Raw genomic sequence first — 16,919 nt, forward strand, 5'->3', positions numbered from 1 at the left:
TAACCCAGGCTATAGGATTAGATAAACAGAGAGTAGGTAGGTAACCCAGGCTATAGGATTAGATAAACAGAGAGTAGGTAGGTAACCCAGGCTATAGGATTAGATAAACACTGAGAGGTGGTAGGTAACCCAGGCTATAGGATTGTCGTCCTCTCTACGGTGGGATGTGCCTGGGGGGGGAACCTTTTACTCCTTTCAAAGGCACTTAAATGTGTTGTCTTGTTCATTCAGCACAATCCACGTCTCAATTGTCTCAAGGCTTAAAAATCCTCCTTCGAACCGTCTCCTCCCCTTCATCTACACTGATTTGAAGTGGATTTAACAAGTGACATCAATACGGGATCATAGCTTTCACCTGGATTCCCCTGGTCAATTTATGTCATGAAAAGAGCAGGTGTTCCTACTTTTTTGTCCACTCCGTGTATAGTGCACTACTTTGGACCAGAACTCTCATGGCCCTAGCCAATAGTAGTAGGAAAAGGGGGCATTTTAGGACACGCACACAGAGAACATGGAAATGCTGTTGAAAAGGGCACTGAGACCTGGAGAAATAACCTCCTTGGAGAATTCTCCTGCACAGAAAAAAGCATTTTCTGCCCACGTAAAATCCCACCTAGAGATGGAGAGGTGGAGAGAGAGAGATAGAGAGAGAGACAGAGAGAGAGAGAGAGAGAGAGAGAGAGAGAGAGAGAGAGAGAGAGAGAGCGACAGAAAGGGAGCGATAGAGAGCGACAGAGAGAGATAGAGAGAGAGAGCGTCAGAGAGAGCGACAGAGAGAGAGAGAGAGCGACAGAGAGAGATAGAGAGCGACAGAGAGAGATAGAGAGAGAGAGACAGAGAAAGAGAGAGCGACAGAGAGAGATAGAGAGAGAGAGACAGAGAGAGAGAGAGCGACAGAGAGAGATAGAGAGCGACAGAGAGAGATAGAGAGAGAGAGACAGAGAGAGAGAGAGACAGAGAAAGGGGAGAAAAAGACAGAAAGAGAAAGGTAGAGGGAGAGTGAGAAAAGGAGAGCGATATATGCAGAAAGAGAGGTTTTCCATGTTTTCTGAATGTGCCACCTAGCCTGCGCTCCACAACAAGCAGTCACTCTCATTACCTGAAGAAAGACTGTCGCCATTAAATTGAAATGTAATTTGCGAAATTGTGTTTTAATGTAGCTATTCAGTCCGGCCGCCTCCAATGCCGATTTCCGTAGGAACCTCTACTGGCGGCCATTTAATTGAGCTAATGGAGGAAGCTGCTAACGGTCTGCTTTATCTCACACGGCTGTGACATTTCATCAGGGCTGGTGGTTGATTTTCCTCCAGACTGCCGCCGTTTTGTTTAAGGCCATAGTCATACAGTCGAGCAGCGACACACACACACACACACTAAACACACACACACAAAACACACACACACACTAAACACACACACACACTAAATACACACACACACACACTAAACACACACACACACACTAAACACACACACACTAAACACACACTCACTAAACACACACACACACACACTAAACACACACTCATCAAACACACACACACGCTAAACACACAAACACTAAACACACACACCCGCACACTAAACACACACACAAACTAAACACACACACTCAATAAACACACACACAAACACTAAACACACACACACTAAACACAAACAAACACACACTAAACAAACACACACACACTAAACACACACAAACAAACACACACACACAAACACTCACTAAACACACACACACACTAAACACCCACACACCCACAAAACACACACACACACACTAAACACAAACAAACACTCACTAAACACACACACACACACAAACACTCACTAAACACACACACACACACTAAACAAACACACAAACACCCACACACTAAACACACACACACCCACACACTAAACACACACACACAAAAAACACACACACACTCAAAGCATATTGGACATGGTTGAGAAACGACCCCCCCCCCCCAAAACAAAAAAACAAAACCACTGTGTAAATGTGTAGACTTCATCCCAGCAGACTGTGAACGATGCCGTCTGGGTAGAAGGAGGCATAATTCAACAGTAACAACCCGAGGTATTCATGAGGCGAGGTGAAGTATGTTTCTGATCCGTTAGAAACAGTCTGGGCCTACTGCCTCGCGCTGTACCGACACCCACATGGCTGACACGGGTAATGGGACACGCTGGGTTCATACACAGTTCTATCTGCGGTCGGGTTATCACCGGGGCTTCAAGCAAACAGAAAAGTTTTTATTTTTTAACTGCTTGTTCTGAATAACATAAATATATGCATGTGAGAGAACACACACGCGCACCGCATAAACGCGACCGTAATAATCAATCAGTCACGTTTGAGCTCCATTTCGTACATATCAAATCATTATATCAAACACCATCTGTCCTTGTACTGAAAGAGATTATCTAACAACTATGTTAACATTATGTTATCATAGGACACACACACACACACGCACGCACACACGCACACACACACGCACGCACGCACGCACGCACACACACACACACACACACACACACAAGTTGAACTTGTTCACGAAAAAAACTAAGGCCATGTTAATACATAAATGGGCTATAAAATAAAAACTGAACGATCCGTCGAGCTCAAATAGGCAACCAAATATAGTCCTAAACAGCTGCTAGGTAGATAGATTCAAATCAAAACCGTATCTGTTTTTGAATTTTTGAAAATGGAAAGCCGAGGAACCGAAGGACTATCCATTCTGTTCGTGTCGGTTGCGCCTAGGGACCACCTACCAATCTGTATTCTGTCAACTGGTTTTTAAATCCCTCCCCTGTTACGGACACGGTGAAATCCTATAGGCCGAGAGTCGTACCCACCTCTTCAAATCTATTGGTTAGCGTTGCATCGGTAGGAATGTTTAACGCACCATGAGTTGAGCAGAGTTTAGTCCGAGAGAAGCGGTGCAACGGGAATGAACAGACCCGCACCGGTAACATAACAATCCAACCGTCAGTTTTCTTTATAAACATTTTTTTTTTAATGACAAGGATAATTTACAGGCTACCTACGTTTACAGACAATATGACAATCAACTGTGGAACGTTTTGAATAGGACTGTTATTATTGAGACATTGACCATAACCCATCGCTGTCTGTCTTTTAAACCGGGGAGTGAGAACCGATAAGGACGTGCCGCTATACGGGGACATGTAACCCGGGTATCAGTGCAGCTCACCGGACCGGTAAACACGTCTCTAATAACCACCGTGGATCTATATTTTACATTTGGAATCTTCACAGCTCTTCTCTCAGAAACATTCTCCTCGAAGAATCCGGTGACTCACCGCGAGGGGAAGGCAAGCCTCTGCATTCTAATCAGCCGCACCGGGAGAACGGAGAGGAGAACGGAACGAGCTCATTGACATTACAGTCAGACTTTTTGTGGAGCACTTCTACTTCGGTAGCTGAACCCGCACCACTCGTATCGCTGCTAGTCTGCGTCGGTCGGAGCTGGTTGGTGGCTTCATTCTCACTACCCGTGGAAGGAATAGCAGGGTGACAGGCCAAGCGAGGGGATTGGGTTTTAACATAAACCAAAACCAGGGATTATTTGTATTTTGTATTTAACCTGCTACCTTTCGGTAAGTGGATGTGTTTTACCCCTCCTCTGCTCCACTGTCGTAGTGCAGGTGTTTCCTATAGGATTGATGTTCTCACCAGACAGGCTATAAGGCGTTTCAAACGGAAAAAACGGATAACGGGAGTTTTTACCAAGCCTCTCCAGTCTCTCGGTGTTGATGCAACAGCTTCTGAGACGCCACGAGCCTCACCAGCCCAGAAGAGCTGGAACGGAATAAATAGGAGGCTTGATTCTAGTCTTGTTTTGTGTCTCGCTAGTTATGATTTCCCTTTGGATCGTTTTAAATAGGCGGATTATGCTAATTTGGTAATGCGTGTAAGAGGCTCATTTTAACGCGTTCCTATTCATAAGGGTTACTCAAATCGGGCGGCTATATAGCTATTGATTTAGATTTGGCTATACATTTGTCTGTTTCTTTAGTTATAAACTGCCGAATGTGTCACAGGGAAAAAATGACACATTTATTCATACTTATGACCGTTGTCATCTACATCCTAATAACCAATTTGAATATCCTACAGAAGCGCGCGTGTCAGATTTCCTATAACACACGGGTAGGTTATAGATTACATATCCAGACGATCAAAAGGACAACAACACAAAGCAGTGTTGTGTATCATTAGCACTGCGCCTCCCCGACGCTTCTCAAGGTTACCTAATGGACAGGCTATCCCCATCCATTGTGGCAATGATTTACGCATTAGTTGTGCGTTTCACGTTGAAGGACTCAGTCATTGCATATTCACCCATAGCTAAGGATATAATTATCAAGTCAAGGCGGTTCATTATGTCTAGTATATTGATATATAAATACACTTTATTAACATATAATACTATTTACCTCCCTTTGTGTTTCAGGCACGAGAGCGACAGAGAGAGCACGGGAACGCATAACGGCTATTCTATCCGGTTGGAGACAGACAGACCGGGTTACGATTATTCCTGAGATGAGCCCTAAGCGTTCAACTGAATTTAAATTAGGTGTCCACGAGCACCAGCGTTTTCTATAAGGGAAAGGAGAGAGAGAGAGAGAGAGAAAAGGGAATTTAAATCGGTGCTCTAGAATGACTTCTACATTCCACGATGAACGGAACTGTGTGTTTGATCCTGAATGGTAGAAATCACCCATTTTGTGTTGAAGAAATCAACAGGTCGGAGTCGGAGGCGTAAAAAAAAAATAGCTCAAAATTAAAAAACCTCTCACCGAAGGATGTATCTTTCCATTTTATTTTTCCTTCTCCTTTGGGCTCAAGCCCTGGCTTTGAAAAACTTGAATTATTCCGTTAACGAAGAACAAGGACCGGGGACGGTTATAGGCAACATCGCTAAAGATGCTAAACTCGGTCTCGGGCAAGGGGGACAAGGAAAAAAATCCAACTTCAGAGTTTTGGAGAATTCAGCACCGCATCTCATCGATGTGGACCCTGAGAGCGGGCTGCTCTATACCAAGCAGCGCATCGACAGGGAAACACTGTGTCGGAGGAGCCCCAAATGTCAGCTCTCCATGGAGGTGTTTGCTAACGACAAAGAGATCTGCATGATTAAGGTAGATATAGTCGACATCAACGACAACTCGCCCACGTTCCCTTCCGATCAGATTGATATTGACATTTCTGAGAACGCAGCCCCGGGCACCCGCTTCCCGCTTACTAGCGCTCATGACCCGGACGCTGGGGAGAACGGGCTAAAAACATACCAGATCACACGAGACGACTACAATCTGTTTTCTCTGGATGTAAAATCCCGCGGGGACGGAACTAAATTTCCGGAGTTAGTTATTCAACGGCCGTTAGACCGGGAGGAACGTAACCATCACACCCTCATCCTAACCGCTACGGACGGCGGGGAGTATCCCAGATCAGGAACCATGCAGATTAATGTGAAAGTTATTGACTCTAACGATAACAGCCCTGTGTTTGAACAGCCCTCTTATGTTGTAGAAATCCCAGAAAACTCCCCACCCGGGAAAGTACTGATAGATTTAAACGCCACAGACCCAGACGAGGGTTCCAATGGTCAGGTGGTGTATTCATTCAGTGGTTACGCCCCGGATAGAATCAGAGAACTCTTCTCCATAGATTCTAGAACTGGAGTCATAAAAATACAAGGAGAGATCGACTACGAGGAGAACTCTATTATAGAAATAGATGTTCAGGCTAAGGATTTAGGCCCTAACCCCATCCCAGGCCACTGTAAAGTAACTGTGAATGTGATCGACAGGAATGACAACTGGCCCTCCATAGGGTTTGTGTCTGTGAGGCAGGGGGCCATTAGCGAGGCAGCCCCACCAGGCACGGTCATCGCCCTGGTCAGAGTCACGGATAAAGACTCTGGGAGAAACGGGAAGCTCCAGTGTAGAGTCTTGGGGAACGTTCCGTTTAAACTAGAGGAGAACTACGACAACTTCTACACCGTGGTGACGGACAGGCCTCTGGACAGAGAGCAGCAGGACGAGTACAACGTCACCATCGTCGCCAAGGACAACGGCACGCCGCCCCTTAACTCCACCAAGTCGTTCGCGGTGAAGATTCTAGACGAGAACGATAATGTTCCGCGCTTCACCAAAGCTGTGTATCTGCTCCAGGTGCCGGAGAACAACATCCCCGGGGAGTATCTGGGTTCCGTCCTCGCTCTAGACCCGGACCTGGGCCAGAACGGAACCGTGTTCTACTCCATCCTCAACTCCAACGTGAGCGGAGGGGATGTCAACACCTTCGTGAACGTGAACGCGGCCAACGGGGCAATCTACGCCGTGAGGTCATTCAACTACGAACAAATCAAATTCTTTGATTTTAAGGTCTTGGCGAAGGATGCTGGGTCTCCTCACCTGGAGAGCAACACCACGGTCAGGGTCAGCGTCTTAGACGTTAACGACAATATCCCCGTCATCGTTCTCCCGCTGCTCCTGAACGACACGGCGGAGATCCACGTGCCACGGAACGTCGGCGTAGGTTACGTAGTCACCACGGTGAGGGCGGTCGACAACGATTACGGCGAGAGCGGGCGGTTGACCTACGAGATCTCCGACGGTAACGAGGAGCATCTGTTCGAGATGGACCCGGTGACGGGCGAGGTACGGACCGCCCACCCCTTCTGGGAGGACGTCAGCCCCACGGTGGAGCTGATCATCAGGGTGATGGACCACGGGAAGCCCACCCTCACCACCGCCGCACGCCTCATCGTCAAGGCCTACAGCGGACCGCTGCCGGGAGGCGAGCCCCACATCAACGAAGAGCATCACAACTGGGACACCTCGCTCCCTCTCATCGTCACCTTATCCATCATCTCTATGATGCTGCTGGCTGCCATGGTAACCATCGCCGTGAAGTGCAAACGGGAGAACAAGGAGATCAGGACGTACAACTGCCGCATCGCGGAGTACTCTCACCCACAGCTGGGCAAAGGCAAGAAGAAGAAGATCAACAAGAATGACATCATGCTAGTTCAGAGCGAGGTGGAGGAACGGGACGCCATGAACGTCATGAACGTGGTGAGCTCCCCGTCGCTCGCCACCTCCCCCATGTATTTCGATTACCAGACGCGGCTGCCGCTGAGCTCGCCCAGGTCGGAGGTCATGTACCTCAAGCCCACGGCCAACAACCTGTCGGTGCCCCAGGGACAGGGCCACAGTGTCGGCTGCCACACCTCCTTCACTGGCCCGGTGACTAACACCACAGACACCCCCAGTAGCAGGATGTCCATTATACAGGTAGGAACAACAAACCCTTCAACTAGGTTTTTAGTGATTTATGTGAACCTTTGTTTGTTTAGGTGACCAGGGATGTCATGTTAAGATTCAAATTCCCTTCTTGTTGGAATGGAAATGTGTGTTTTGGCTTTACATGTGTCTGACACAGCAAACAGACAGAAAGCAGGACAGCATTCGATATATAAACGACAGCATTGTGATTATCCACCATACTTCCTCCTACCCCTCATCCATCTCCTCTGCTTCAGATCTTTTCCCTCTCTACTTAATGGACTGATGTACTGGAGTGTAGGTATAGTGTAACACGAGTGAGAGAGAGATGGAGATATGGAAAAAGATAGAGATGGAAATATGGAAAGAGAGAGAGAGATAGAGATGGAAATATGGAAAGAGAAAGGGAGGGAGAGAGAGAGAGTTGTAGATATGGAATGAGAGAGAGAGAGAGATGGAAAGAGAAAGGGAGGGAGAGAGAGAGTTGTAGATATGGAATGAGAGAGAGAGAGAGAGAGAGAGAGAGAGAGAGAGTTGGAGATGGAAATATGGAAAGAGAGGGAGGGAGAGAGAGATAGTTGGAGAGTTGGAGATATGGAAAGAGAGAGAGGGACAGAGTGAGAGTGAGAGTGAGAGTGAGAGTGACAGTGAGAGAGAGTGAGAGAGAGTGAGAGAGAGTGAGAGAGAGTGAGAGAGAGTGAGAGAGAGAGAGAGAGAGAGAGAGAGAGAGAGAGAGAGAGAGAAAAAAAAAGCCGGTGACATCATGACAAATCGATTCCGTTTAATATTTAGGAAGATGTATCATGTGTTGAAATCCATGCCAGACCTCTTCAACCAGACGTCACCCCACGGCCGTTTTATTGCAGAATTACACTTTAATACATCTCTCTGTGACGGTGTAGAAATAGTTATTTCTTTGCACCAGTTGGCTGTGTCTTGTACCAAAAATTCCAGTATTTTTCCTTCATGGCTTGTTCTCTATCTTCTTTTTTTAACTAGGGAGACAATTTGTTTCCTCATCCTCTCTCTTGTCCCTCGGCAGCAGACATAATGTTGAGCGATATGTTTGGAACATCAAATCGCAGTTTCGAAATTTGAATAAATGTAGAATAGTGATAATCGCAATACGTATGGCATCTACACACAGTACGTATGGCATCACACACACAGTACGTATGGCATCTACACACAACACAATACGTATGGCATCGACACACAACACAATACGTATGGCATCGACACACAGTACGTATGGCATCTACACACAACACAATACGTATGGCATCTACACACAACACAATACGTATGGCATCGACACACAACACAATACGTATGGCATCGACACACAGTACGTATGGCATCTACACACAATACAATATGTATGGCATCTACACAAAACACAATACGTATGGCATCGACACACAATACGTATGGCATCGACACACAGTACGTATGGCATCGACACACAATACGTATGGCATCTACACACAATACGTATGGCATCTACACACAATACAATACGTATGGCATGGACACACAAACGTATGGCATTGACACACAGTACGTATGGCATCTACACACAATACAATATGTATGGCATCGACACACAACACAATATGTTTGGCATCGACACACAACACAGTACGTATGGCATCGACACACAACACAGTACGTATGGCATCTACACACAATACAATATGTTTGGCATCGACACACAACACAATATGTATGGCATCGACACACAGTACGTATGGCATCGACACACAACACAGTACGTATGGCATCGACACACAACACAGTACATATGGCATCAACACACAACACAATATGTATGGCATCGACACACAACACAATATGTATGGCATCGACACACAACACAGTACGTATGGCATCGACACACAACACAATATGTATGGCATCGACACACAGTACGTATGGCATCTACACCCAATACAATATGTATGGCATCGACACACAACACAATATGTATGGCATCGACACACAGTACGTATGGCATCGACACACAACACAATATGTATGGCATCTACACCCAATACAATATGTATGGCATCGACACACAATACAATACGTATGGCATCTACACCCAATACAATATGTATGGCATCGACACACAGCACAATATGTATGGCATCGACACACAACACAATATGTATGGCATCGACACACAACACAGTACGTATGGCATCGACACACAACACAATATGTATGGCATCGACACACAGTACGTATGGCATCTACACCCAGTACAATATGTATGGCATCGACACACAACACAATATGTATGGCATCGACACACAACACAGTACGTATGGCATCGACACACAACACAATATGTATGGCATCGACACACAGTACGTATGGCATCTACACCCAATACAATATGTATGGCATCGACACACAACACAATATGTATGGCATCGACACACAGTACGTATGGCATCGACACACAACACAATATGTATGGCATCTACACCCAATACAATATGTATGGCATCGACACACAATACAATACGTATGGCATCTACACCCAATACAATATGTATGGCATCGACACACAGCACAATATGTATGGCATCGACTCACAACACAATATGTATGGCATCGACACACAACACAGTATGTATGGCATCGACACACAACACAGTACGTATGGCATCGACACACAACACAATATGTATGGCATCGACACACAACACAATATGTATGGCATTGACACACAACACAATATGAATGGAATCGACACACAACACAATATGTATGGCATCTACACCCAATACAATATGTATGGCATCGACACACAACACAATACGTATGGCATCGACACACAACACAATATGTATGGCATCTACACACAACACAATATGTATGGCATCGACACACAACACAATATGTATGGCATCGACACACAACACAATATGTATGGCATCGACACACAATACAATATGTATGGCATCGACACACAATACAATATGTATGGCATCGACACACAATACAATATGTATGGCATCGACACACAATACAATATGTATGGCATCGACACACAACACAATACGTATGGCATCGACACACAACACAATATGTATGGCATCGACACACAATACAATATGTATGGCATCGACACACAATACAATATGTATGGCATCGACACACAATACAATATGTATGGCATCGACACACAATACAATATGTATGGCATCGACACACAATACAATATGTATGGCATCGACACACAATACAATATGTATGGCATCGACACACAATACAATATGTATGGCATCGACACACAGTACATATGGCATCGACACACAACACAGTACGTATGGCAATGACACACAACACAATATGTATGGCATCGACACACAACACAATATGTATGGCATCGACACACAACACAATATGTATGGCATCGACACACAACACAATATGTATGGCATCGACACACAACACAATACGTATGGCATCGACACACAACACAATACGTATGGCATCTACACCCAATACAATACGAATGGCATCTACACACAACACAATACGTATGGCATCGTCACACAACACAGTACGTATGGCATCGACACACAACACAATATGTATGGCATCGACACACAACACAATATGTATGGCATCGACACACAACACAGTACGTATGGCATCGACACACAACACAATATGTATGGCATCGACACACAGTACGTATGGCATCGACACACAACACAGTACGTATGGCATCGACACACAACACAATATGTATGGCATCGACACACAGTACGTATGGCATCGACACACAACACAATACGTATGGCATCTACACCCAATACAATATGTATGGCATCGACACACAATACAATACGTATGGCATCTACACACAATACAATATGTATGGCATCGACACACAGCACAATATGTATGGCATCGACACACAACACAATATGTATGGCATCGACACACAACACAATACGTATGGCATCGACACACAACACAATATGTATGGCATCGACACACAATACGTATGGCATCTACACCAGTACAATATGTATGGCATCGACACACAACACAATATGTATGGCATCGACACACAACACAGTACGTATGGCATCGACAGTCTGACGTACACAACACAATATGTATGGCATCGACACACAGTACGTATGGCATCTACACCCAATACAATATGTATGGCATCGACACACAACACAATATGTATGGCATCGACACACAGTACGTATGGCATCGACACACAACACAATATGTATGGCATCTACACCCAATACAATATGTATGGCATCGACACACAATACAATACGTATGGCATCTACACCCAATACAATATGTATGGCATCGACACACAGCACAATATGTATGGCATCGACACACAACAGAATATGTATGGCATCGACACACAACACAGTATGTATGGCATCGACACACAACACAGTACGTATGGCATCGACACACAACACAATATGTATGGCATCGACACACAACACAATATGTATGGCATTGACACACAACACAATATGAATGGAATCGACACACAACACAATATGTATGGCATCTACACCCAATACAATATGTATGGCATCGACACACAACACAATACGTATGGCACCTACACCCAATACAATACGAATGGCATCTACACACAATACAATATGTTTGGCATCGACACACAACACAATATGTATTGCATCGACACACAACACAATATGTATGGCATCGACACACAATACAATATGTATGGCATCGACACACAATACAATATGTATGGCATCGACACACAATACAATATGTATGGCATCGACACACAATACAATATGTATGGCATCGACACACAGTACGTATGGCATCGACACACAACACAATATGTATGGCATCGACACACAATACAATATGTATGGCATCGACACACAATACAATATGTATGGCATCGACACACAATACAATATGTATGGCATCGACACACAATACAATATGTATGGCATCGACACACAATACAATATGTATGGCATCGACACACAATACAATATGTATGGCATCGACACACAATACAATATGTATGGCATCGACACACAGTACATATGGCATCGACACACAACACAGTACGTATGGCAATGACACACAACACAATATGTATGGCATCGACACACAACACAATATGTATGGCATCGACACACAACACAATATGTATGGCATCGACACACAATACAATACATATGGCATCTACACACAATACAATACGTATGGCATCGACACACAATATGTATGGCATCGACACACAGTACAATATGTATGGCATCGACATACAATACAATACGTATGGCATCTACACACAACACAATACATATGGCATGGTCACACAGGTATGGTGTTGATATTGTGTTTTGAGGTCCCTGGTAATTCCCAGACAAACGGCTCGTATGTGATGGAGTTATTATTGAGAGGGAACGTTTTAAACATGACAACATACCAGAGGTTCTCAACAACATACTGGTTATGAACCTGTTGACTGAGGGCCTACTCTATAGATATTTCATATCATCTTTTTTTATATCACAAATCATGCTCCAATATTTATGGTTAAAATGTCATGGTGCAAAAATAATGTTCTCAAAAACAGCCTACATTTTATTTTACTAGGAAAGTCAATGAATCAGTTAAGAACAAATTATTATTTGCAAGGATGGCCTGGGAACAGTGGGTTTAACTGCCCTGTTCAGGGACAGAATGACAGATTTTTACCTTGTCAGCTTGGGGATTTGATCCAGCAAACTTTCAGTTACTGGCCTGACGGTCTAACCACTAGGCCACCTGCCGACATTACGTCTATATTCTAACTGCCAGGGTTTTTAATGTATCTTGCTCGTTTTTGCCACATCCACAGTGTGGTTATGGGTGGAGAACGGAGCGCTTCTTTTCAGACATACATGAGTGTTCCATATTACCCACAGTGTTCCATATTACCCACAGTGTTCCATATTACCCATAGTGTTCCATATTACCCACAGTGTTCCATATTACCCATAGTGTTCCATATTACCCACAGTGTTCCATATTACCCACAGTGTTCCATATTACCCACAGTGTTCCATATTACCCACAGTGTTCCATATTACCCACAGTGTTCCATATTACCCACAGTGTTCCATATTACCCACAGTGTTCCATATTACCCACAGTGTTCCATATTACCCATAGTGTTCCATATTACCCATAGTGTTCCATATTACCCACAGTGTTCCATATTACCCATAGTGTTCCATATTACCCACAGTGTTCCATATTACCCATAGTGTTCCATATTACCCATAGTGTTCCATATTACCCATAGTGTTCCATATTACCCATAGTGTTCCATATTACCCATAGTGTTCCATATTACCCATAGTGTTCCATATTACCCATAGTGTTCCATATTACCCATAGTGTTCCATATTACCCATAGTGTTCCATATTACCCATAGTGTTCCATATTACCCACAGTGTTCCATATTACCCATAGTGTTCCATATTACCCACAGTGTTCCATATTACCCATAGTGTTCCATATTACCCATAGTGTTCCATATTACCCATAGTGTTCCATATTACCCACAGTGTTCCATATTACCCATAGTGTTCCATATTACCCATAGTGTTCCATATTACCCACAGTGTTCCATATTACCCATAGTGTTCCATATTACCCACAGTGTTCCATATTACCCATAGTGTTCCATATTACCCATAGTGTTCCATATTACCCATAGTGTTCCATATTACCCATAGTGTTCCATATTACCCACAGTGTTCCATATTACCCACAGTGTTCCATATTACCCACAGTGTTCCATATTACCCACAGTGTTCCATATTAGCCACAGTGTTCCATATTACCCACAGTGTTCCATATTACCCACAGTGTTCCATATTACCCACAGTGTCCCATATTACCCACAGTGTTCCATATTACCCACAGTGTTCCATATTACCCACAGTGTTCCATATTAATAACTGTTCTATCTGATATATTGTTTGGTTCTGATTGATATATTATTGGGTTCTATTTGATAGATAATTAGGTTTTAACTAATATATTATTGGGTTCTAACTGATATATTATTGGGTTCTAACAGAGATTATTGGGTTCTATCGGATATATTATTGGGTTTTATCGGATATATTATTGGGTTCTATCGGATATATTTTTGGGTTCTATCGGATATATTATTGGGTTCTATCGGATAAATTATTGGGTTCTAATAGATCAATTATTGGGTTCTAATTGATATATTATTGGGCTCTAACTAATAGATTATTGGGTTCTATCTGATATATTATTGGGTTCTATCTGATATATTATTGGGTTCTAACTGATATATTATTGGGTTCTATCTGATATATTATTGGGTTCTATCTGATATATTATTGGGTTCTAACTGATATATTATTGGGTTCTATCTGATATATTATTGGGTTCTAACTGATATATTATTGGGTTCTAACTGATATATTATTGGGCTCTAACTAATAGATTATTGGGTTCTATCTGATATATTATTGGGTTCTATCTGATATATTATTGGGTTCTATCTGATATATTATTGGGTTCTATCTGATATATTATTGGGTTCTAACTGATATATTATTGGGTTCTATCTGATATATTATTGGGTTCTAACTGATATATTATTGGGTTCTAACTGATATATTATTGGGCTCTAACTAATAGATTATTGGGTTCTAACTGATATATTATTGGGTTCTATCTGATATATCATTGGGGTGTAACTGTATAAACCCACTTTATGTCAACTAACCCCTCCCTGAGAAGACTTGGAAGTCCATCAGCTTAGTCTTTATCCACGTGTAATCTGCAGGGTCTCATAGTTCTACCTGTTGTACTACTACAGTGTCTTAATCAGGACTTTAACCTCGTCTGACATGTCTTTAAACAGGCTTAGTGCCACAGACAGAGAGAGACACACTGGAGGGATGAGGCAGTTGTCATGTGGCTAGGGGGGCTAAGCCAAATCAGTCCCTCAGTCCTCACAAAGAGGGTTTAACTGGGAACAGAGAAGAGTAGACATTTTCAGAAAAATACACAGCAGAAGTATCTGTAGTCTGTAGCATGTGGCTAGCTGGGGGCTCACAGCAGTAGTATCTGTAGTCTGTAGCATGTGGCTAGCTGGTGGCTCACAGCAGTAGTATCTATAGTCTGTAGCATGTGGCTAGCTGGGGGCTCACAGCAGTAGTATCTGTAGTCTGTAGCATGTGGCTAGCTGGGGGCTCACAGCAGTAGTATCTGTAGTCTGTAGCATGTGGCTAGCTGGGGGCTCACAGCAGTAGTATCTGTAGTCTGTAGCGTGTGGCTAGCTGGTGGCTCACAGCAGTAGTATCTGTAGTCTGTAGCATGTGGCTAGCTGGGGGCTCACAGCAGTAGTATCTGTAGTCTGTAGCGTGTGGCTAGCTGGTGGCTCACAGCAGTAGTATCTGTAGTCTGTAGCATGTGGCTAGCTGGGGGCTCACAGCAGTAGTATCTGTAGTCTGTAGCATGTGGCTAGCTGGGGGCTCACAGCAGTAGTATCTGTAGTCTGTAGCATGTGGCTAGCTGGGGGCTCACAGCAGTAGTATCTGTAGTCTGTAGCGTGTGGCTAGCTGGTGGCTCACAGCAGTAGTATCTGTAGTCTGTAGCATGTGGCTAGCTGGGGGCTCACAGCAGTAGTATCTGTAGTCTGTAGCATGTGGCTAGCTGGGGGCTCACAGCAGTAGTATCTGTAGTCTGTAGCGTGTGGCTAGCTGGGGGCTCACAGCAGTAGTATCTGTAGTCTGTAGCATGTGGCTAGCTGGGGGCTCACAGCAGTAGTATCTGTAGTCTGTAGCGTGTGGCTAGCTGGTGGCTCACAGCAGTAGTATCTGTAGTCAGGTCATTTCTGGAGTTTCTAGTTGTATGTACAGACCAACGTTCATTTCTATTCTGGTGGACTGACTGAGGTCGGATCATTCAGATGGTTGGCGAGGTGTTCCCATGCAGAGCCTCCACTGCCTGTTGTTAGCCCCTCTCAGGATATCCGACATGCCTCTATTGTCAGGCAGCTGCAGGTCAAAGGTGAGTCAGAAACCGTTGGTGCTTTCTAAAGGGGGAGGGGTATCTAAAGTGGGAGGGGTTTCTAAGGTGGGAGGGGTTTCTAAGGGGGAGGGGTTTCTAAGGGGTTTCTAAAGGGGAAGGGGTTTCTAAAGGGGGAGGGGTTTACTAAAGGGGGGGGGTTCTAAAGGGGGAGGGGTTTCTAAAGGGGGAGGGGTTCACTGCTGGGGTTTTTGCTTCCTCTCAGGCTCTAGTCTAAAGGTGAGGTATTATATCAGACTGCAGGCCAAATGCTCTTCTCTCCCTCCTCCTCCTCCTGTACCAGACCCACTAGTTGACCCTGTACCAGACCCACTAGTTGACCCTGTACCAGACCCACTAGTTGACCCTGTACCAGACCCATTAGTTGACCCTGTACCAGACCCGCTAGTTGACCCTGTACCAGACCCACTAGTTGACCCTGTACCAGACCCACTAGTTGACCCTGTACCAGACCCACTAGTTG

At 44.4% G+C, this 16,919-nt stretch overlaps 1 protein-coding gene across 2 annotated transcripts; it reads left to right on the plus strand.

Moving 5' to 3' along the window:
* Positions 1-2,911: 2,911 nt before the first annotated feature.
* Positions 2,912-8,043, plus strand: LOC135532153 (protocadherin-17-like). 2 transcript variants are annotated; one of them, XM_064959776.1, is made up of 2 exons: positions 2,912-3,636; positions 4,494-8,043. In XM_064959776.1, the coding sequence occupies exon 2, from the start codon at positions 4,846-4,848 to the stop codon at positions 7,408-7,410; it is 2,565 nt and encodes an 854-aa protein (XP_064815848.1). In that variant the 5' UTR covers positions 2,912-3,636; positions 4,494-4,845; the 3' UTR covers positions 7,411-8,043. The 2 variants fall into 2 exon arrangements, with proteins under 2 accessions (XP_064815848.1, XP_064815849.1); XM_064959777.1 differs by having other exon boundaries at positions 2,941-2,984.
* The last annotated feature ends 8,876 nt before the right edge of the window (positions 8,044-16,919 follow it).

This window comes from Oncorhynchus masou, unplaced genomic scaffold (genome assembly GCF_036934945.1).
Source record: "Oncorhynchus masou masou isolate Uvic2021 unplaced genomic scaffold, UVic_Omas_1.1 unplaced_scaffold_1748, whole genome shotgun sequence".
NCBI lineage: Eukaryota > Metazoa > Chordata > Actinopteri > Salmoniformes > Salmonidae > Oncorhynchus > Oncorhynchus masou.

What these genes read in the sequence shown, in the direction of transcription:
- LOC135532153 (XM_064959776.1), top strand. Translation starts at nt 4,846, where the DNA reads ATGTATCTTTCCATTTTATTTTTCCTTCTCCTTTGGGCTCAAGCCCTG.